At 49.9% G+C, this 16,156-nt stretch overlaps 1 protein-coding gene across 1 annotated transcript; it reads left to right on the top strand.

Annotated features, from left to right (window-relative positions):
- Positions 1–414: 414 nt before the first annotated feature.
- SOWAHD (sosondowah ankyrin repeat domain family member D) lies at positions 415–2,884 on the top strand. Its single transcript, XM_045471450.1, has one exon. The coding sequence runs from the start codon at positions 1,340–1,342 to the stop codon at positions 2,300–2,302; it is 963 nt and encodes a 320-aa protein (XP_045327406.1). The 5' UTR covers positions 415–1,339; the 3' UTR covers positions 2,303–2,884.
- Positions 2,885–16,156: the final 13,272 nt, after the last annotated feature.

Raw genomic sequence — 16,156 nt, forward strand, 5'->3', positions numbered from 1 at the left:
TCAAAAATCGATTGCACATGCATAGGCTGTCACCAAGGAAAGCTCAAAATATTTAGGGCAAAAATATTTGAGGGTCAAGGAGGAAAAGCCTCGGATAGCTTCCATCATTGTTGGGCCCAGTGGAGTGAGCTGGCCTGGCCTGAACCCCCGTCCCCTTTGGCCTAGACTGTCGGGACGGTCTCCCGGCTTCTTGCCTCTGCCTCTCCCCGAATCATCTTCCCAAACACCACCTTAAGCACGACTGTGCCCCGCTCTGACTCAAGAAGGTTCTATGCGGCTCCCTGTGGCCCACTAACTGAACTCCGTAACACGGCGGGGGCGGGGGCAGGAGGCAAGAACTACCACTGGGTCGAGGGAAGGAAGGTAAAATATCCTCAGGGAGACAACAGCGACACCTCTCTGGAGAGGGCAGGGCGTTGCCCCGGCAGCGGACTGATTCACCTGTGCCTGCTTCTTCACGCCAACTCGGGAACGGTTAAAGAGGAGGAGAGGGCGGAGAGCCGAGCAGGGACCCGCGGGGAGGAGGGGAACACCCCTTTTCGGGTCCCTGCAAGAGTTTCCGCCTGGACCCTCATCTCGGGTTCCTCTGCGGGAATCCCGGGCCGCTCCGGGCTCCGCGGGGAGGGCCAAGGCCGTACGAAGGGCAAGGCAAGGGAGCCCGAGTCCCCGGCCGCCTCCGTGGTCTAGGGGCGGGACAACGGCGGCTCGGGGACAAAGTGCAGGGAGACTCCCGAGGAGATAAGAGGGAGAGGCGAAGGAAGGGGGCGGGGAGCCAGCGCCCCGGGGCTCAAGGCTCGCGCTCCCGGAGGTCTTGGCCGAGAGCTGAGCTCAGCCCGCCGGGGAGGGGGCGCCCTAGAGCCTCTTCACCCCAGCCGCTGCCGGGATGCCGAGAAGCCCCGCGGGCCGCGGCGGCGGGGCGGCTGGGCGGCTCGCGAGCGCGGGCGGCGGCCGGGGCCCGCTCCCGCCCGCCCCACCGGAGCGCGCGGGGCGGGAGGCGGGGCTGCCCGGCTCACCTGGCCGTTTGGGGCGGAGCCGCCCGCGACCCGGGGACGCGGAGGGAGCGGCGGTACCCACGGGGCTCTAGAGGGGCTTGCCCTGTGTACCCCGCCCGAGCTCCCACCCTCCCAAGCACAACCCCCCCCCCCCACCTCCCGCGCCGGGCCCTCTCGCGGCTCGCGGCCTCTCTCCCTCCCTCTCCCCTCCTTTGCTCCCTCCCTCCGAGCCCAATTGCTCAAGCCGCTTCCTTCCCCAACGCCAGCGCCAGTTCCTCTCCCGGAGGGGCCCGGGAAGGGCAGCGAACGCTCGACACTGGAAGCGCCGCGGCGGCAGCGGCCGGACCATGGCCGAGCCCCGAGGGGCCGCGAACCCGGGGCGCAAGGCCTCCCTCGCCGCCACCGCGCTGAGCTCGCGGAGCGCCGCGCCACCCCGCCCCCCGAGAGCGGACCCCAGCAGCCTGGGCAGGTACCGGGACCACGCCGCCGCGGCCGCCGCCTCCCGGGACTTGCACGGCTCGCCGATGCTCTCGGGAACGGGCAGCGGCCGCCGGCGCGGAGCGCTGTGGGAGCTGCTGGGGCTGCAGGGGGCGGCCCCCGCCGGCTGGCTGTCGGAGGAGCGCGCCGAGGAGCAGTCCCCGGCCGGGCCGAACGGTCCGGGGGGCGGCGGCGGCGGCGGCGGGCTGTGCCTGGAGCCCCACGAGCACGCGTGGATACTGGCGGCCGCCGAGGGCCGCCTTGAGGTGCTGTGGGAGCAGCTGGAAGCCGAGCCCGGGCTGCTGCTGCGGTGCGACCCGATCACGGGCTACACGGTGCTGCACTGGCTGGCCAAGCACGGGTGCCACGAGGAGCTCATCCTGGTGTACGACTTCGCCCAGCGCCGGGGGCTGCAGCTCGACGTGAGCGCCTCGGGCAGCGGCGGCCTCACGCCCCTCCACCTGGCGGCCCTGCAGGGCCACGACATGGTCATCAAGGTGCTGGTGGGCGCCTTGGGGGCTGACCCCACGCGCCGCGACTACAGCGGCCACCGGGCCTGTCACTACCTGCGACCCGACGCGCCGCGGAGCCTGCGGGAGCTGTCGGGGGCCGAGGACTGGGAGACGGCGGGCGACAGAGGGCGGAACAACGCCAACAACAACAGCAGCGGCTGCGCCGCCGCGTGGACGCTGCGACGGACCCCGAGCGCGGTGGGCGCGACCGCCGTGGAGAAGAACTACACGCCCCGAAAGGAAAAGGACTACGCGGGCAGCCGGGTGGCGCAAATTCAGGGCCTTTTCCGCCAAATATTCCCCTTCTTCCAGGACCGGTGAGGGCGACGGAGACCGGAGAGCGCGGAGGGACCGCGACGCCGCGTGGAGGCCTCGGTCTCCGGTTGTCTCGGGCCCCGCCCGAAGGGGCGGCAGCTCGGGCCGAAGCCGAGCGCGCTGGGCCTGCAAGCGGCGGACCACCTCCAGCTTTGTCTCAGGTACCTGTCCCAGGTCTTCTACGGCCACCGGCCAGGAGACCTGGGGACCAGGGTACCCTCACCGAGACAGCAAAGACCAAGCCGCCCTGACGCCGAGTCCCAAGACTACAGGACTACGGAGTTAGGAGCGGGAGTGCCGTCCTACGTGGGAGAGGAAAACTTAACGCTTCCAAGAGCCATTTCTGGGCAGGCAGAAGCTCTGGGTTTATTAGGAAGCACTCGCTTAGAAGAACGAGTTAAGACTATAAACCACGGATAACAGAGGAAACACCTAACTGAAGGCTTGACTCGGCTATTCCTGCGGGCAGAGTCACCCTTCCCCCCAACCTGCTCCTGACACCTCCAGGCTTTTACGGGTACTTTTTGTAATGTATCACGGATGACTTCTTGAGCATATTAAAGCGGAGTATGTTTTCCTTTCACATGACAAAGCTGTCCTTTGAGTGACTTTTTTTTTTTTTTTTCCATTCACCGCCGAGTGCGGGAAGCTTCCTACATTTGCAGGGAAGAGCTCACCAGCTGGCCACGAGCTAGTGATCGGGGCGGCTCAGGACCTCGTTCCCACAGCAGATGGCCAAGCCGTGCACTGGAAGGAACTGCTTTCACCTTGGCTCTGAGTAGAGACACACAGTTTGCCTGTCCCCCGGGCTCTTTGGCCGCTAGGTCTGGCTTCCGGCACAAGTCTCATCCCCAAGGAGTCGTCTGTAGGGGGCAGAGGGGTGGGAGAAGGGCGAAATGTGCAAGTGTACATTTCTGATATTTTGTGGTGAGTCATGTAATTTACCTGGACTTCTGCCCTCCCATGAGACACACCCACTGGCACTTTTTCCCAGAGAGGGCTTCTTTAATCATCGGCATTGCTTTTTCATTACGTGTAATCTATAAGTTATAGTTTGGAAAATTGCCCCCATTCAGAAATTGTGTATGAAGACAGTAGAATACGGGTTGACTTTGGCTGAAGGGAGGGAAAAGCAGTTGGTGGCTAGGGATCCATGCTGCCTTAGAGAACGGTGCGTTTTCAAAATAGCACGGCATCCCTAGAAGCTTGGACAGCCCTTGCAATGGACTGTTGTGTCCCCAGCCCTCCCATCCCCATCCTTGAACACCAGGGAGAAACTGAGTCATCGCAGAACACAGAAAGGCCACCCTGCGCTCATCCACACAGGTTTCCGTCTCCGCCTGGCCCGCCTGCTTGGCCCTCTCTGTTACCTCCTCCGGGCTCAAAACGTTACGATCTTCCCTTAATAACCCACCGGGTTCTTGTCATCCATGAAATGATCCAAACCCTCCCTGTCAACGTTCTCGGCCTGTCGTATGTGTCTAGGAACTACACCTTAAATTGACACAGTGTGGCGTAGCAATAACTTTTTGTTCTCCATGAACTTCTTCGGTGTTTGAAAGGGTGAACACTTCCTGGATCCTGGCAGTTGCCATCAGCAGCTGGCACAGCCCACTCCGCCCCCAAGCCCATTTTGTAGATGCAAATTGGGTGCCTGATGCAGGGCTGCGGTCTCTGCTCCACGGTCTCTCCCTTGACAGCTTCCAAGGTGGGCTGGGCTGGGTGAAGGCCGTGGGGGCGGGGCCTTCCTGCCCAGCGGCTGGGGCTGCGGGCTCCCGGGCTTGGAGGGAACGTTGGCTTGTGCCGGTGCCCAGCGTTCAAAGGACAGTTAGAACAGCAGTCCCCTCTTCGTGGGAAAGTCTGCCCCTAAGCATCTGAACTATCAGCAGATCTGAGGACCTGAGACAGGCATCTGCCCTGCTTCTTCCAAAATGAAAACCAAGTCAGCCGGAAGATTGGAAAGCACTCTGTATCGTTTCTCCCGGAGTCAGCTATTCTCCCGCGCAGATTTCCCTCATCATGTGATATTGCCTAGCCTACCTCCTCCATGTAAAATTGAGGTTTGGCTGCAGGGGACAAACTCCCATGCTGAAAAGCCTCCATGCCTCACATCAAGCCATTGGCATTTCTGGTATGCTTTTTGAGGCAAGACTGGTATGCTTACCCCAAGAGAAAGAACATTCCCTGAGAAACTGCTTTCCAGGGGAGCAAGACGGAGCTAAGCAGATGATGCAAATCTGCATTCTGGTGGAGCAGGGGACGAGGAAAGGTGACAGAAGCAGGCCTGTGACAGGTGAGCATGAGAGTTTCGGGTGGGTTGCCACCCAAGGGCGGGGCCTGACCCAGGCGAAAGGTGCAGGAAAAGCTTTCCAGGGAGGAAGGTAAGGCCGGATCTGAGGCTCCAGGGGTGCGTGGGGCGTTGGTCAGTGGAAGAGGGGAGGGGCCTCCTGGCAGAGCCACCGGAGTATGTCTGGGAGAATACAGCAAGTACCAGGAAATGTAAGTCGGCAGGTTTGGCAGGAAGGCGGGAGCCGGGCAGTAGTTAAGGACAAAGCCGGAGAAGTGGGCGGGGGTTCAGATCACCAAGGGTCTCATAGGTCATGCTAACGGAGGAGCGTGGATTTTGCCCTAAAGGTAGCCAGGAGCCATAGAAGGTTTCTAAGCAGAGGAGTAACCTGCTGGGATTTTAGAAAAGTTACTCGGCAGTCACATGAAGTATGGATGTGCCAGGGAGACAGTGGGGGGGGGGTCGCAGTGGAACATCACACAAGCAAAGCGTTTCTGGAAAAACGCTTCAAGAAAAGTCATGCTTCAACTCAGAAGGTCACAGAACCCTGTGGAGAGCAGTGGCTTTCAAACTTTTTTTTCCTCCATAGAACTTGCTCTCACGAAGCTGACCTCGAAGCCCCACGTGTAAAACTGGTGAACACGGAGATGGACAGACGGTGGCACACAGCGACCCCCCCCCCACCCCCACCCAGCAAAGTTCAAAACCACTGGTGTGCAAAGCACTTAGCCTAGCCTGGGTTTGAATGCCGACTACACAACCTCCCCAGCAGGGTTCCGAGGGTTTCAGATGATGCATGTGCAACAGCCTAGCAGGGCACACGGAGACCAGAAGAGGGGGGGCTCAGTCGGTTGAGCGTCGGACTCTTGATTTCAGCTCAGGTCATGATCTCACAGTTCCTGGGATTGAGTCCCGAGTTGGGCTCTGAGCTGTTGAGCAGAGCCTGCCTGAGATTCTCTCTCTCCTTCTCTCTCTGCCACTCCCCTGATTGTGTGGGTGTGCACAGGCTCACACATGCACTCTCTCTCTCAAAAAAAAAACAAAAAACAAAAAACAAAAACAAAAAAACGGGGGGGGGACAAATGGGCTCAAGTCTCCCCCAGTCTTCTGGCCAAATCTGTGACTCTCTCCTCTTCGCAGCCAAGCCTCTCCAAAGGGAGGTCTCCTCCCCTCACTGTCTCCATTTCACATCTTTTTTTTTTAAATGTTTATTTATTTTGAGAGAGAGAGAGAGTGCACGCCAGCATGGGGAGAGGCACAGAGAGAGGAGAGAGAGAGAGAATCCCCAGCAGGCTCCACACTGTCAGCACAGAGCCCGACTCGGGGCTCGATCCCACCAACTGAGATCATGACCTGAGCCCAAATCAGGAGTTGGATCCTTAACCGACTGAGCCCCCCAGGCGCCCCTCATCCCCTCACTTCTAAATCTGTCCTCAACGCTCTGCATTCTGGTTTCCACCTCCATCATCCCAGCACGATTGCTTCTACGCCGTCTCCAGCGATGACCTCCCAGCTGCCCAGTACAAGTCCGTATCTTCATTTGCTTCCTGGCCTCACTGACTCATGTTGGCTACTTCCTACTCCCGGAAACTCTCTTCCCTCGTCTTCCATGACCTCCTACAGCTGTGATTGCTGGCGTTTCCCAACTTGAAGTCTCAGAAAGCTTTCTTTTCACTCTGCATTCTCTCCCCGAGTCCTTTTCTCCCTGCCCCACGCCCCTGCCTGCTCCCTTCCTCACTCTGCCAGCCACACAGCCCTCCTAGCAAGGTTCCTTGAAAGAGCCATGTTCTTCCGAGTTCTGGGAATTCCTACATGCCATTCCCTCTCCAGAAACACTCTTCCCTCTGTTCTTTGCCCCCTTCACCTGGCCCACTCCCACTCATCCTGCAGATGTTAGTCACTGCCTTGGGGAAGACTTCCTTGCCCCTTGGGCTGGGTTAGCACTTGGCTCATTCTGCTCCTTTTCATAGTCCTCCTTATACTTTTTTCAAAATTTTTTTTTTAGCATTTATTTATTTTTGAGAGACAGAGCATGAGCGGGAGAGAGGCGGGGAAAGAGGAAGACAGAGAATCCGAAGCAAGCTCCAGGCTCCGAGCTCGAACTCACGAACCTGTGAGATCATGACCTGAGCGGAAGTCGGATGCTTGCCCCCGACTGAGCCACCCAGGCGCCCCTAGTCCTCATTACACTTGAGGAAATTATTCCAGCAGTTATTACATTAAAATCTCCCCTGCCACCACTAGACTTACATTCCATGAAGACAGGGACCAAGTCTGTCTTACCCACTACAGTACCCCTCGTTCCTGATAAATGGAGGGTGCTTAATAAATAGATATGCATTTGGCCATGGAATCATAGCTTGGCACTCAAAGGCACAAGGGACAAAACAAGAAAGAGATAAATTGGACTTCACCGAAATTAAAGACTTTGGGGCCTCAAAGGAAAACGATTGGGAAAGTAAAAAGACGACCCACAGAACAGCAGAAGATATTTGCAAACATATATCTTGTAAGGGTCCAGTATCTAGAGTATATAAAGAATCCTACAACTCAACGACAAAAATATAAACAACCTGCCCTTAAAAAACGGGCAAAGGACTGGAACAGGCGGTTCTCCGGAGAAGAAGGGATATATGCAAATAGCCGACAAGCACCTGAAGAGATGTTCAACATCATTCGTCATTAGGGAAATGTACGTGAAGCCCAGAATGACGTACGACTTTATAGCCACGAGGATGGCTGTGATCAGATAGATTATAACAAGCATTGGACAAGGATGCAGAGAAATGAGAACCCTCATTCTCCGCTGGTGGGAATGTGAAATGGTGCAGCCACTTTGGAAAGCAGTCTAACAGCTCCTCAAAAAGTTGGAACGTAGAGTTACCATATGTGATATTGCGATTTATAGTAAATACATATTTGGGGGCGCCTGGGTGGCTCACTCGGTGAAGCGTCCGACTCTTGATTCCGGCTCAGGTCAGGATGTCACGGTTCATGGGACTGAGCCCCACATCCGGCTCCACGCTGACAGTGTGGAGTCTGCTTGGGATTTTGTCTCTCTCTACCCCTCCCCCGCTCACATACACTCGCTCTCTCATTCTCTCTCAACATAAATAAATAAACTGAAATTTAAAAAATATATATGTTGGGGCGCCTGGGTGGCTCAGTCGGTTGGGCGTCCGACTTCGGCTCAGGTCATGATCTCGCGGTCCATGAGTTCAAGTCCCGTGTCAGGCTCTGTGCTGACCGCTCAGAGCCTGGAGCCTGTTTCGGATTCTGTGTCTCCCTCTCTCTGACCCTCCCCCATTCATGCTCTGTCTCTCTCTGTCTCAAAAATAAATAAACGTTAAAAAAAAATTAAAAAATATATATGTATATATTTGGCCGTTGACCTTGTTCCAGGCACCGAGCAACCCTTCAAATTTCCTGATAAGAGTGATAATGGTGTCTTGTTATGTTAAACAGGTGTCTTTTGGAAAGCCCTTAAAACGAGGCCTGGTTGCCAGGGCCACCAACCCCAGGATTACCCAAAGTAACACAACTTTCCATACCTCCCCCAAACCTCCCGGGAGGGAAGAGGGCCTGAGGTTGAGTCAGTCCCCAAAGGCCAATGATTTAATCAACTATGGCTATGTAATGAAGCGTCCATAAAGAGCCAAAAGGAAGGAATTCTAAGAGCTTCTGGGCCGGTACACACGTGGAGGTGCTAGGTGAGTGGCACCCTGGAGGGCACAGAAGCCCCGAGAACCCTTCCCTATGCCTTGCCCTAAACATTTCTTCCATGCGTCTCTTCCCGAGTTATACCCTTTTGTCATAAACTAGGGATCTAATAAGTAAAACGTTTCTCTGATTTCTATGAGGTGCTCTAGCGAATTAATCGAACCCAAGGAGAGGGTCCTTGGAACCTGCAATCTACAGCTGGTCAGCCAAAAGCACCGGTGACACCTGGGTTTATGACTGATATCGAAAGTTGTCAGGGGAGGGGTGAGTCTTGTAGGACTCAGTCCTCGACCTGTGGAATCTGATGCCATCTCCCGGTGGATAGTGTCAGAATGAAGCTAAATCGAGTTACGTTGTAGGGTATCCAGCTGGCACGAAAGAATTGATCCTTATTAGTGTGGGGAACACCCCCCCCCCCATATACACATAGGAATTGGTACCATAACTTGTTTGCTCTGTGACTCAGAAATTCCACTCCTGGGTATCAAGTTATCTACCTAAGAGAAATGAAAACGTATGTCCACACAAAAATTTCTACGTGAATGTTCATAGCAGCATCATTCATAATAGCCAAAAGCTAAAAATAACCCTAATGTCTATCAACAGGTGAATGGATAAGCAAAATGTGGCGTCACCACACAATAGAATATTGTTTGGCCATAAACAGGAATCAAGTTCCAATACATGCAACAAAGTGGATGAACCTTGAAAAGGTAATGATAGGGACGCCTCGGCGGCTCAGCCAGTTGAGCATCCGACTCTTGATTTTGGCTCAGGTCACGATCTCACGGTTTGTGAGTTTGAGCCCCGTGTCGGACTCTGTGCTGACAGCTTGGAGCCTGGAGCCTGCTTTCGATTCTGTCTCCCTCTCTCTCTGCCCCTCCCCTGCTCATGCTCTGTCTCCCTGTCTCTCTCTCTTTCTCTCTCTCAAAAATAAACATAAAATATATATATATATATATATATATATATATATATATATATATATATAAAGGTTGCCTAGGGCTGAGAAGGATGGGGGGCTAGAAGGTGATGGTAAAGGGCAGGGAATTTCGTTTAAGGTGATGAAAATATTCCAAAATTGGCTGTGGTAATGGTAGCACATATCTGTAAATATACTAAAAGAAACTCAACTGTACACTTTGTTTTTTTGAGAGAGAGAGAAAAGAGAGAGAGAGAGATGCAGGGCTCACCCGAAACAGGGCTGGAGCTCACCCGATGTGGGACTCGAACTCATGAACTGTGAGATCATGACCTGAGCCAAAGTCAGATGCTTCACGACTGAGCCCAGGTGCCCCCTGTACACTTTATTTTTCAACTGAGGTATAGTTGACATACGATATTATACTAGTTTTAAGTGTACATCGTAGTAAGTTGACAATTACATACATTACCAAATGCTCATCATGGTAAGTGTAGCTACCACTGGCCAACCGTACAAAATTATTACATTATTTGACTGTATTCCCTAGGCCGTATTTTTCATCCCCGTGATTTATTTCTTTTATGACTGAAAGTTTGTACCTCTTAATCCTCCTCACTTATTCTCTCCGTCCCTCCACCCTTCTCTGGTGACCACCATTTTGGTATGTGTGTTAATGAGTCTGTTTCTGGGACACCTGGCAGGCTTTGTCCATAGAGCACGCGACTCTTGAGCTCAGGGTTGTGAGTTCAAGCCCCATGTTGGGCATGGATCCTACTTAAAATAAAAATGAAAAACAAATAAGTCTGAATCGATTTCTCTTTTGTTTGTTCCTTTCTTTTGTGTTTTCGATTCCACATATACGTGAAATCATAGGGCATTTGTCTTTCTCTGACTTATTTCACGTAGCATTATACCCTCTAGGTCCATCCATGTTGTCATGAATGGCAAGATTTCATTCTTTTTTATGGCTACGACTCCATTGTGTGTGTATATATATATATATATACACACACCACATTCTCTTTACCCATTCATCTACTGATGGACACTTAAGTTGTTTACCTATCTTGGCTATTATAAATAATGCTGCAATAAACATAGGTGTGCATGTATCGTTTCGAATTAGTGTTTTCATTTTCTTCGGGTAAATAACCAGCAGTGGAATGATTGGATCATATGATACGTGTGTTATTAATTTTTCGAGGAACCTCCACACCGTTTTCCAGAGCGGCCGCTCCAGTTTGCATTCCCACCAACAGCGCAAGAGGGTTCCCGTTTCTCCACATCCTCGCCAGCATCTATAGTCTCCTGATTTGTTCATTTTAGCCACTCTTACGGGTGTGAGGTGGTATCTCAGTGTGGTTTTGATTTGTATTTCCCTGATGATGAGCGACGTTGAGCATCTTTTCATGTGCCTGTTGACCATCTGGATGGCTTCTTTGGAAAAATGCGTATCCAGGCCCTTTGGCAATTCTTTACCCAGATTATTTGGGGGGTTTTGGGTTTGCTTTTTAGTGTTGAGTTGTAGGAGTTCTTTATATATTTTGGATATTAATCCCTTATCGGATATATCATTTGCAAATATGTTCTTGCATTTCAGCAGGTTGCCTTTTTGTTTTCTTGATGGTGTCCTTCACTGTGCAGAAACTTTTTAGTTTGATGTAGTTGCAATTATTTGTTTTTGCTTTTGTTTCCCTTGCCTGAGGAGACAGATCCAGAAAAATATTGCTAAGGCTGATGTCTAAGAGATTACTGCTTTTTTTTTTTTTTTTTTTTAAGAGTTTTATGGTTTCAGGTCTTACATTTAGATCTTTAGTCCATTTTAACTGTATTTTTACTTATGGTGTAAGTAGTCCGATTTCATTCTTCTGCATGTAGCCGTCCAGTTTTCCCAACACCTTTTATTGAAGAGTCTGTCTTTTGCCCATTGTAGATTCTTGCCTCCATTGTCATAGATTAAATGACCATATAGGCATGGGTTTACTTCTGGGTTTTCTATACCATTCTATTGTTTTATGTGTCTGTTTTTTAATGTTTATTTATTTATTTTGAGACAGAGAGTAGAGAACAAGTGGAGGAGGGGCAGAGAGAGTGGGAGACAGAATCCCAAGCAGGCTCCGCATGGTCAGCACAGAGCCCCACATGGAGCTTGGACTCATGAACTGTGAGTCCGTGACCTGAGCTGAAATCAAGAGTTGGATGCCCAACCCACTGAGCCAGCCAGGTGCCATCTGTGTGTCTGTTTTTTGTGCCAATACCATACTGTTTTGATTACTGTAGCTTTGTAGTGTTGTTTTATTTTTTATTTTTTTATTTTATTTTTGTAAATTTTTAACGTTTATTTATTATTGAGAGACAGAGACAGAGCACGAGAGGGGCAGAGAGAGGGGGAGACACAGAAGCCGAAGCAGGCTCCAGGATCCAGCTGTCAGCACAGAGCCCGATGTGGGGCTCGAACCCACGAACCATGAGCTCATGACCTGAGCTGAAGTCCAAGGCTTTTTTTTTTTTTTTAACGTTTTTATTTATTTTTGAGACAGAGAGAGACACAGCATGAACGGGGGAGGGGCAGAGAGAGAGGGAGACACAGAATCCGAAACAGGCTCCAGGCTCTGAGCTGTCAGAACAGAGCCCGACGCGGGGCTCGAACTCACAGACCGCGAGATCGTGACCTGAGCCGAAGTCGGCCGCTTAACCGACTGAGCCACCCAGGCGCCCCTGTAGTATTGTTTTAAATCTAGGATTGTGATACTTCCAACTTTGTTCTCTCTTAAGATTGCTTTAGTTATTTGAGGTCTTTTATGGTTCCATACAAATTGTAGGATTATTTGTTGTAGTTCTGTGAAAGAGAGTATTGGTATTTTTATTGGGATTGCATTGAATCTGTAGATTGCTTTGGATGGTATGAACATGTTAACAATATTAATTCTTCCCATCCACGAGCACGGACTGTCTTTCCATTTATTTGTGTCATCTCCAATTTTGTTCATCAAGGTCTCATAGGTTTTAGAATACAGGCCTTTCACTTCCTTGGTTAAATTTGTTCCTAGGTATTTTATTGTTTTTTTTTTTTTTAATGTTTACTTATTTTTAAGAGAGAGAGACAGAGAGAGAGAGAGAGAGAGCGAGAGCGAGCATGAGAGGGGGAGGGGCAGAGAGAGAGAGAGAGAGAGAGAGATGGAGACACAGAATCCGAAACAGCCTCCAGACTCTGAGCTGTCAGCACAGAGCCCAGCGTGGGACTCGAGCTCGGGGCCAGCAAGATCATGACCTGAGCCGAAGTCGGACGCTGAACCGACTGAGCCACCCAGGCGCCCCAGTATTTTATTCTTTTTGATGAAATATAAATGGGATTGTTTTCTTTTTTTTTTTTTTTTAATTTTTTTTTTCAACGTTTATTTATTTTTTTTGGGACAGAGAGAGACAGAGCATGAACGGGGGAGGGGCAGAGAGAGAGGGAGACACAGAATTGGAAACAGGCTCCAGGCTCTGAGCTCGAACTCACGGACCGCGAGATCGTGACCTGGCTGAAGTCGGACGCTTAACCGACTGCGCCACCCAGGCGCCCCTGGGATTGTTTTCTTAATTTCTGTTTCTGTCACTTCATTATCAGCGTATAGAAATACAACAGATTTCTGTATATTAATTTTGTATCCTGCAACTTTATTGAGTTCATTTATCAGTTCTACTTTCCAGTGGAGATACTATGTATGCTTTCCATGTTACATAGTATCATGTCATCTGCAAATAGTGAAATTTTTACTTCTTCTCTACCAATTTGGGTGGCTTTTATTTCTTTTCCTGGTCTGATTGCTGCGGCTAGGACGTGCAGTGCTATGCTGACTAAAAGTGCTAAGAATGGACATCCTAGTCTTGTCCCTGACCTTAGAGAAAAAGCTTTCAGCTTTTCACCATTGAATATGATATTAGTTGTGGGTTTGTTATATACGGCCTTTCTCCTGTTGAGATAGGTTCCCTCTACTCACAAGCATGAGAGCATGACCTGAACTAAAGTCACAGGCTTAGCCGACTGAGCCACCCAGGCGCCCTGAGATGTCTTCCTTCTAGACTCGCTTTACCCACCCAGGTGCCCCTCCTTATTGATTTTCTATCTGGATGATCTATCCACCGATGTAAGGGGATGGGTGTTAAAGTGCCTTATTATTGTATTACTGTCACTTTCTCCCTTATATCTGTCAATATTTCTTTATATATTTAGACACTCCCCTGTTGGGTGCATATATATTTATAATTGTTATATCCTTGGGGCGCCTGGGTAGCTAGGTCGGTTAAGCGGCCGACTTCAGCTCAGGTCATGATCCCGTGGTTCATGGGTTCGAGCCCCGGGTCGGGCTCTGTGCTGGCAGCTTGGAACCTGGAGCCTGCTTCGGATTCTGTGTCTCCTTCTCTCTCTGCCCCTCCCCCACTCACGCTCTGTCTCTCAAAAATTAATAAACATTAAAAAAAATTCTTAATAAAAAAAACCCCACAATTGTTATATCCTCTTGTTGGAATGATCCCTTTATCATTATGTAGTGCTATTCTTTGTCTCTTATTACACTCTTCCCTTTAAACCCTATTTTGTTTGATACAAGTATTGCCTACCCCAGCTTTTTTTTTTTTTTTTTTTTTTGGCTTCCATTTACATGGAGTATATTTTTCCATTCATTCACTTTTTGTTTGTGTGTGTCTTTAAGTCTGTTGTGAGTCTCTTGTAGGAAACATAGATGGGTCTTGTTTTCATTTGTTTGGTTGTCTGGGTTTTTTTTTTTTTTTAATTTTTTTTTTTCAGTGTTTATTTATTTTTGGGACAGAGAGAGACAGAGCATGAACAGGGGAGGGTCAGAGAGAGAGGGAGACACAGAATCGGAAACAGGCTCCAGGCTCTGAGCCGTCAACCCAGAGCCCAAAGCGGGGCTCGAACTCACGGACCGCGAGATCGTGACCTGGCTGAAGTCGGACGCTTAACCGACTGCGCCACCCAGGCGCCCCTGGGTGTTTTTTTTTTTTTTTTTTTAAATATATTCAGTCTCCCTAGTCTTTTGATTGGAGCATATAGACCATTTGCTTTTTTTTTTTTTTTTTTTTTTTTTTTTAATGTTTATTCATTTTGAGAGAGAGAGAGAAGAGAGAGAGAGGAGGACACTTCTGTCCTCCAAACCGGGCGTTGCTAAATAACCTGGGTGGGACTGACTTAATCAGTTGAGGAGCCTTAAGAGCAGGGTTGAAGCTCCCTCGAGAAAAGAAATTCTGCCTGTGGACAGCCCAAGCTCATGAGGGCCACTGTACCCTCCTGAAGGCCTGCCCTGTGGATTCCCAATTTGCCTAGTCAGACCTCACCATCATGGAAGTCAGTCCCTTGCGATAAATCTCTTAATAGATATTGCCTACTGGTCCTGCTTCTCTGGTTGAACACTGATACAAAAAGCAACTATGATGGGGCACCAGGGTGGCTCAGCCTGTTAAGCGTCTGACTCTTGGTTTTGGTCATGACCTCGCAGTTCGTGGGATTGAGCCCTGCATCGGGCTCTGCGCTGACAGTGCGGAGCCTGCTTGGGATTCTCTCTCTCTCTCTCTCTCTCTCTCTCTCTCTCTCCCCCTCTCTCTGCTCCTCTGCTGCCCCTGTGCTCTTCTCTGCCTCAAAAGAAATAAATACACTTTAAAAAAAAAAACCAACTATGTTACTTCAAGATGATAGGTTTGTGATCAGATTAAAGTTTATTCGGATGGGAAATACCTAGTGCCCAGATCTTGGTTTCTAATACCATTTCCCAGTAAAAGAAACCAAGGTTCCTTGCTTCTTTGGAAAAATAGTTGATTCTAGGGCTGGGAAGGTACTGGATTATAAAAAGTATACAAAGTATAAAAGAAATATCCATAAGTCTATTTTGATGTAAATAAATTATTAAATAAATAAACAAATAAATAGGAAAGAAGAGACACATGTCCCACGCAGAATAATTCCAAATAATTTATGGGGACATTCCTCCCTTAAAGTGTGGAAAATACAATTCTCTGCTCCTTAAGAGAGTGCTGCACATTGCGACTTCCTTCCAAAGAGTACAGTTGGGAAGAAGGAAAAGTAACTTTATGGTGAAGCCTGAGCCACACTACTTTAACCAGGTGATCAAGGTCAATATCAAGGGGGATGTACCCTTGACATGATCTGAGAAGAACGGCACTTTATCTCTGTGACCTTCCTCTTCCAAACCTATAAACTCATTCTCATCATGACAAAAACATCAAACAATCCAATAAAGGGGCATCCTACAAAAATTTGACCAGTACTCAAAATTGTCAAGGTCATCAAAAGGGAAAATCCAAGACACCATCACAGCCAACAAGAGCCTAAGGGGATATAACAACTATATGCAAAGTGGATGGGATCCTGGAACAGAAAACAGATATTAAGTAAAAACTAAGAAAATCCAAATAAATCATGAGCTTTATCTGTATTATCTTCTCAACTTTTTGGTATATCTATAAATGTTCTTTACAAAGTCTATTAAGAAACTAGATCAGGGGCACCTGGCTGGCTCAGTGGGTGGAGCACGTGACTCTTGGTCTCGGGGTTGTAAGTTCGAGCCCCATGTTGGATGTAGAGATTACTTAAAAAATAAACTCTTAAAAACAAAGGAAACTAGATCAGGAAAAAAACAGATGAACAAATACTTGTGACCTGTACTGCGTACAAGTTTCAGTACTAGGCTACAAAAGCAGGAGTCACTTTAATTTAAAAGCAAATCTTGGGGCGCCTGGGTAGCTCAGTCAGTTGAGCATCTGACTTCAGCTCAGGTCATGATCTCTCTGTCTGTGAGTTCAAGCCCCGCGTTGGGCTCTGTGCTGACAGCCCAGTGCCCACTTTGGATTCTGTGTCTCCCTCTCTCTCTGACCTTTCCCCCGCTCATGCTCTGTTCTTCTGTCAAAA

The sequence above is a fragment of the Leopardus geoffroyi genome, chromosome X (assembly GCF_018350155.1).
Source record: "Leopardus geoffroyi isolate Oge1 chromosome X, O.geoffroyi_Oge1_pat1.0, whole genome shotgun sequence".
Taxonomy (NCBI): Eukaryota; Metazoa; Chordata; class Mammalia; order Carnivora; family Felidae; genus Leopardus; species Leopardus geoffroyi.

Coding starts and splice junctions, on each gene's coding strand:
- SOWAHD (XM_045471450.1), top strand. CDS start 1,340: ATGGCCGAGCCCCGAGGGGCCGCGAACCCGGGGCGCAAGGCCTCCCTC.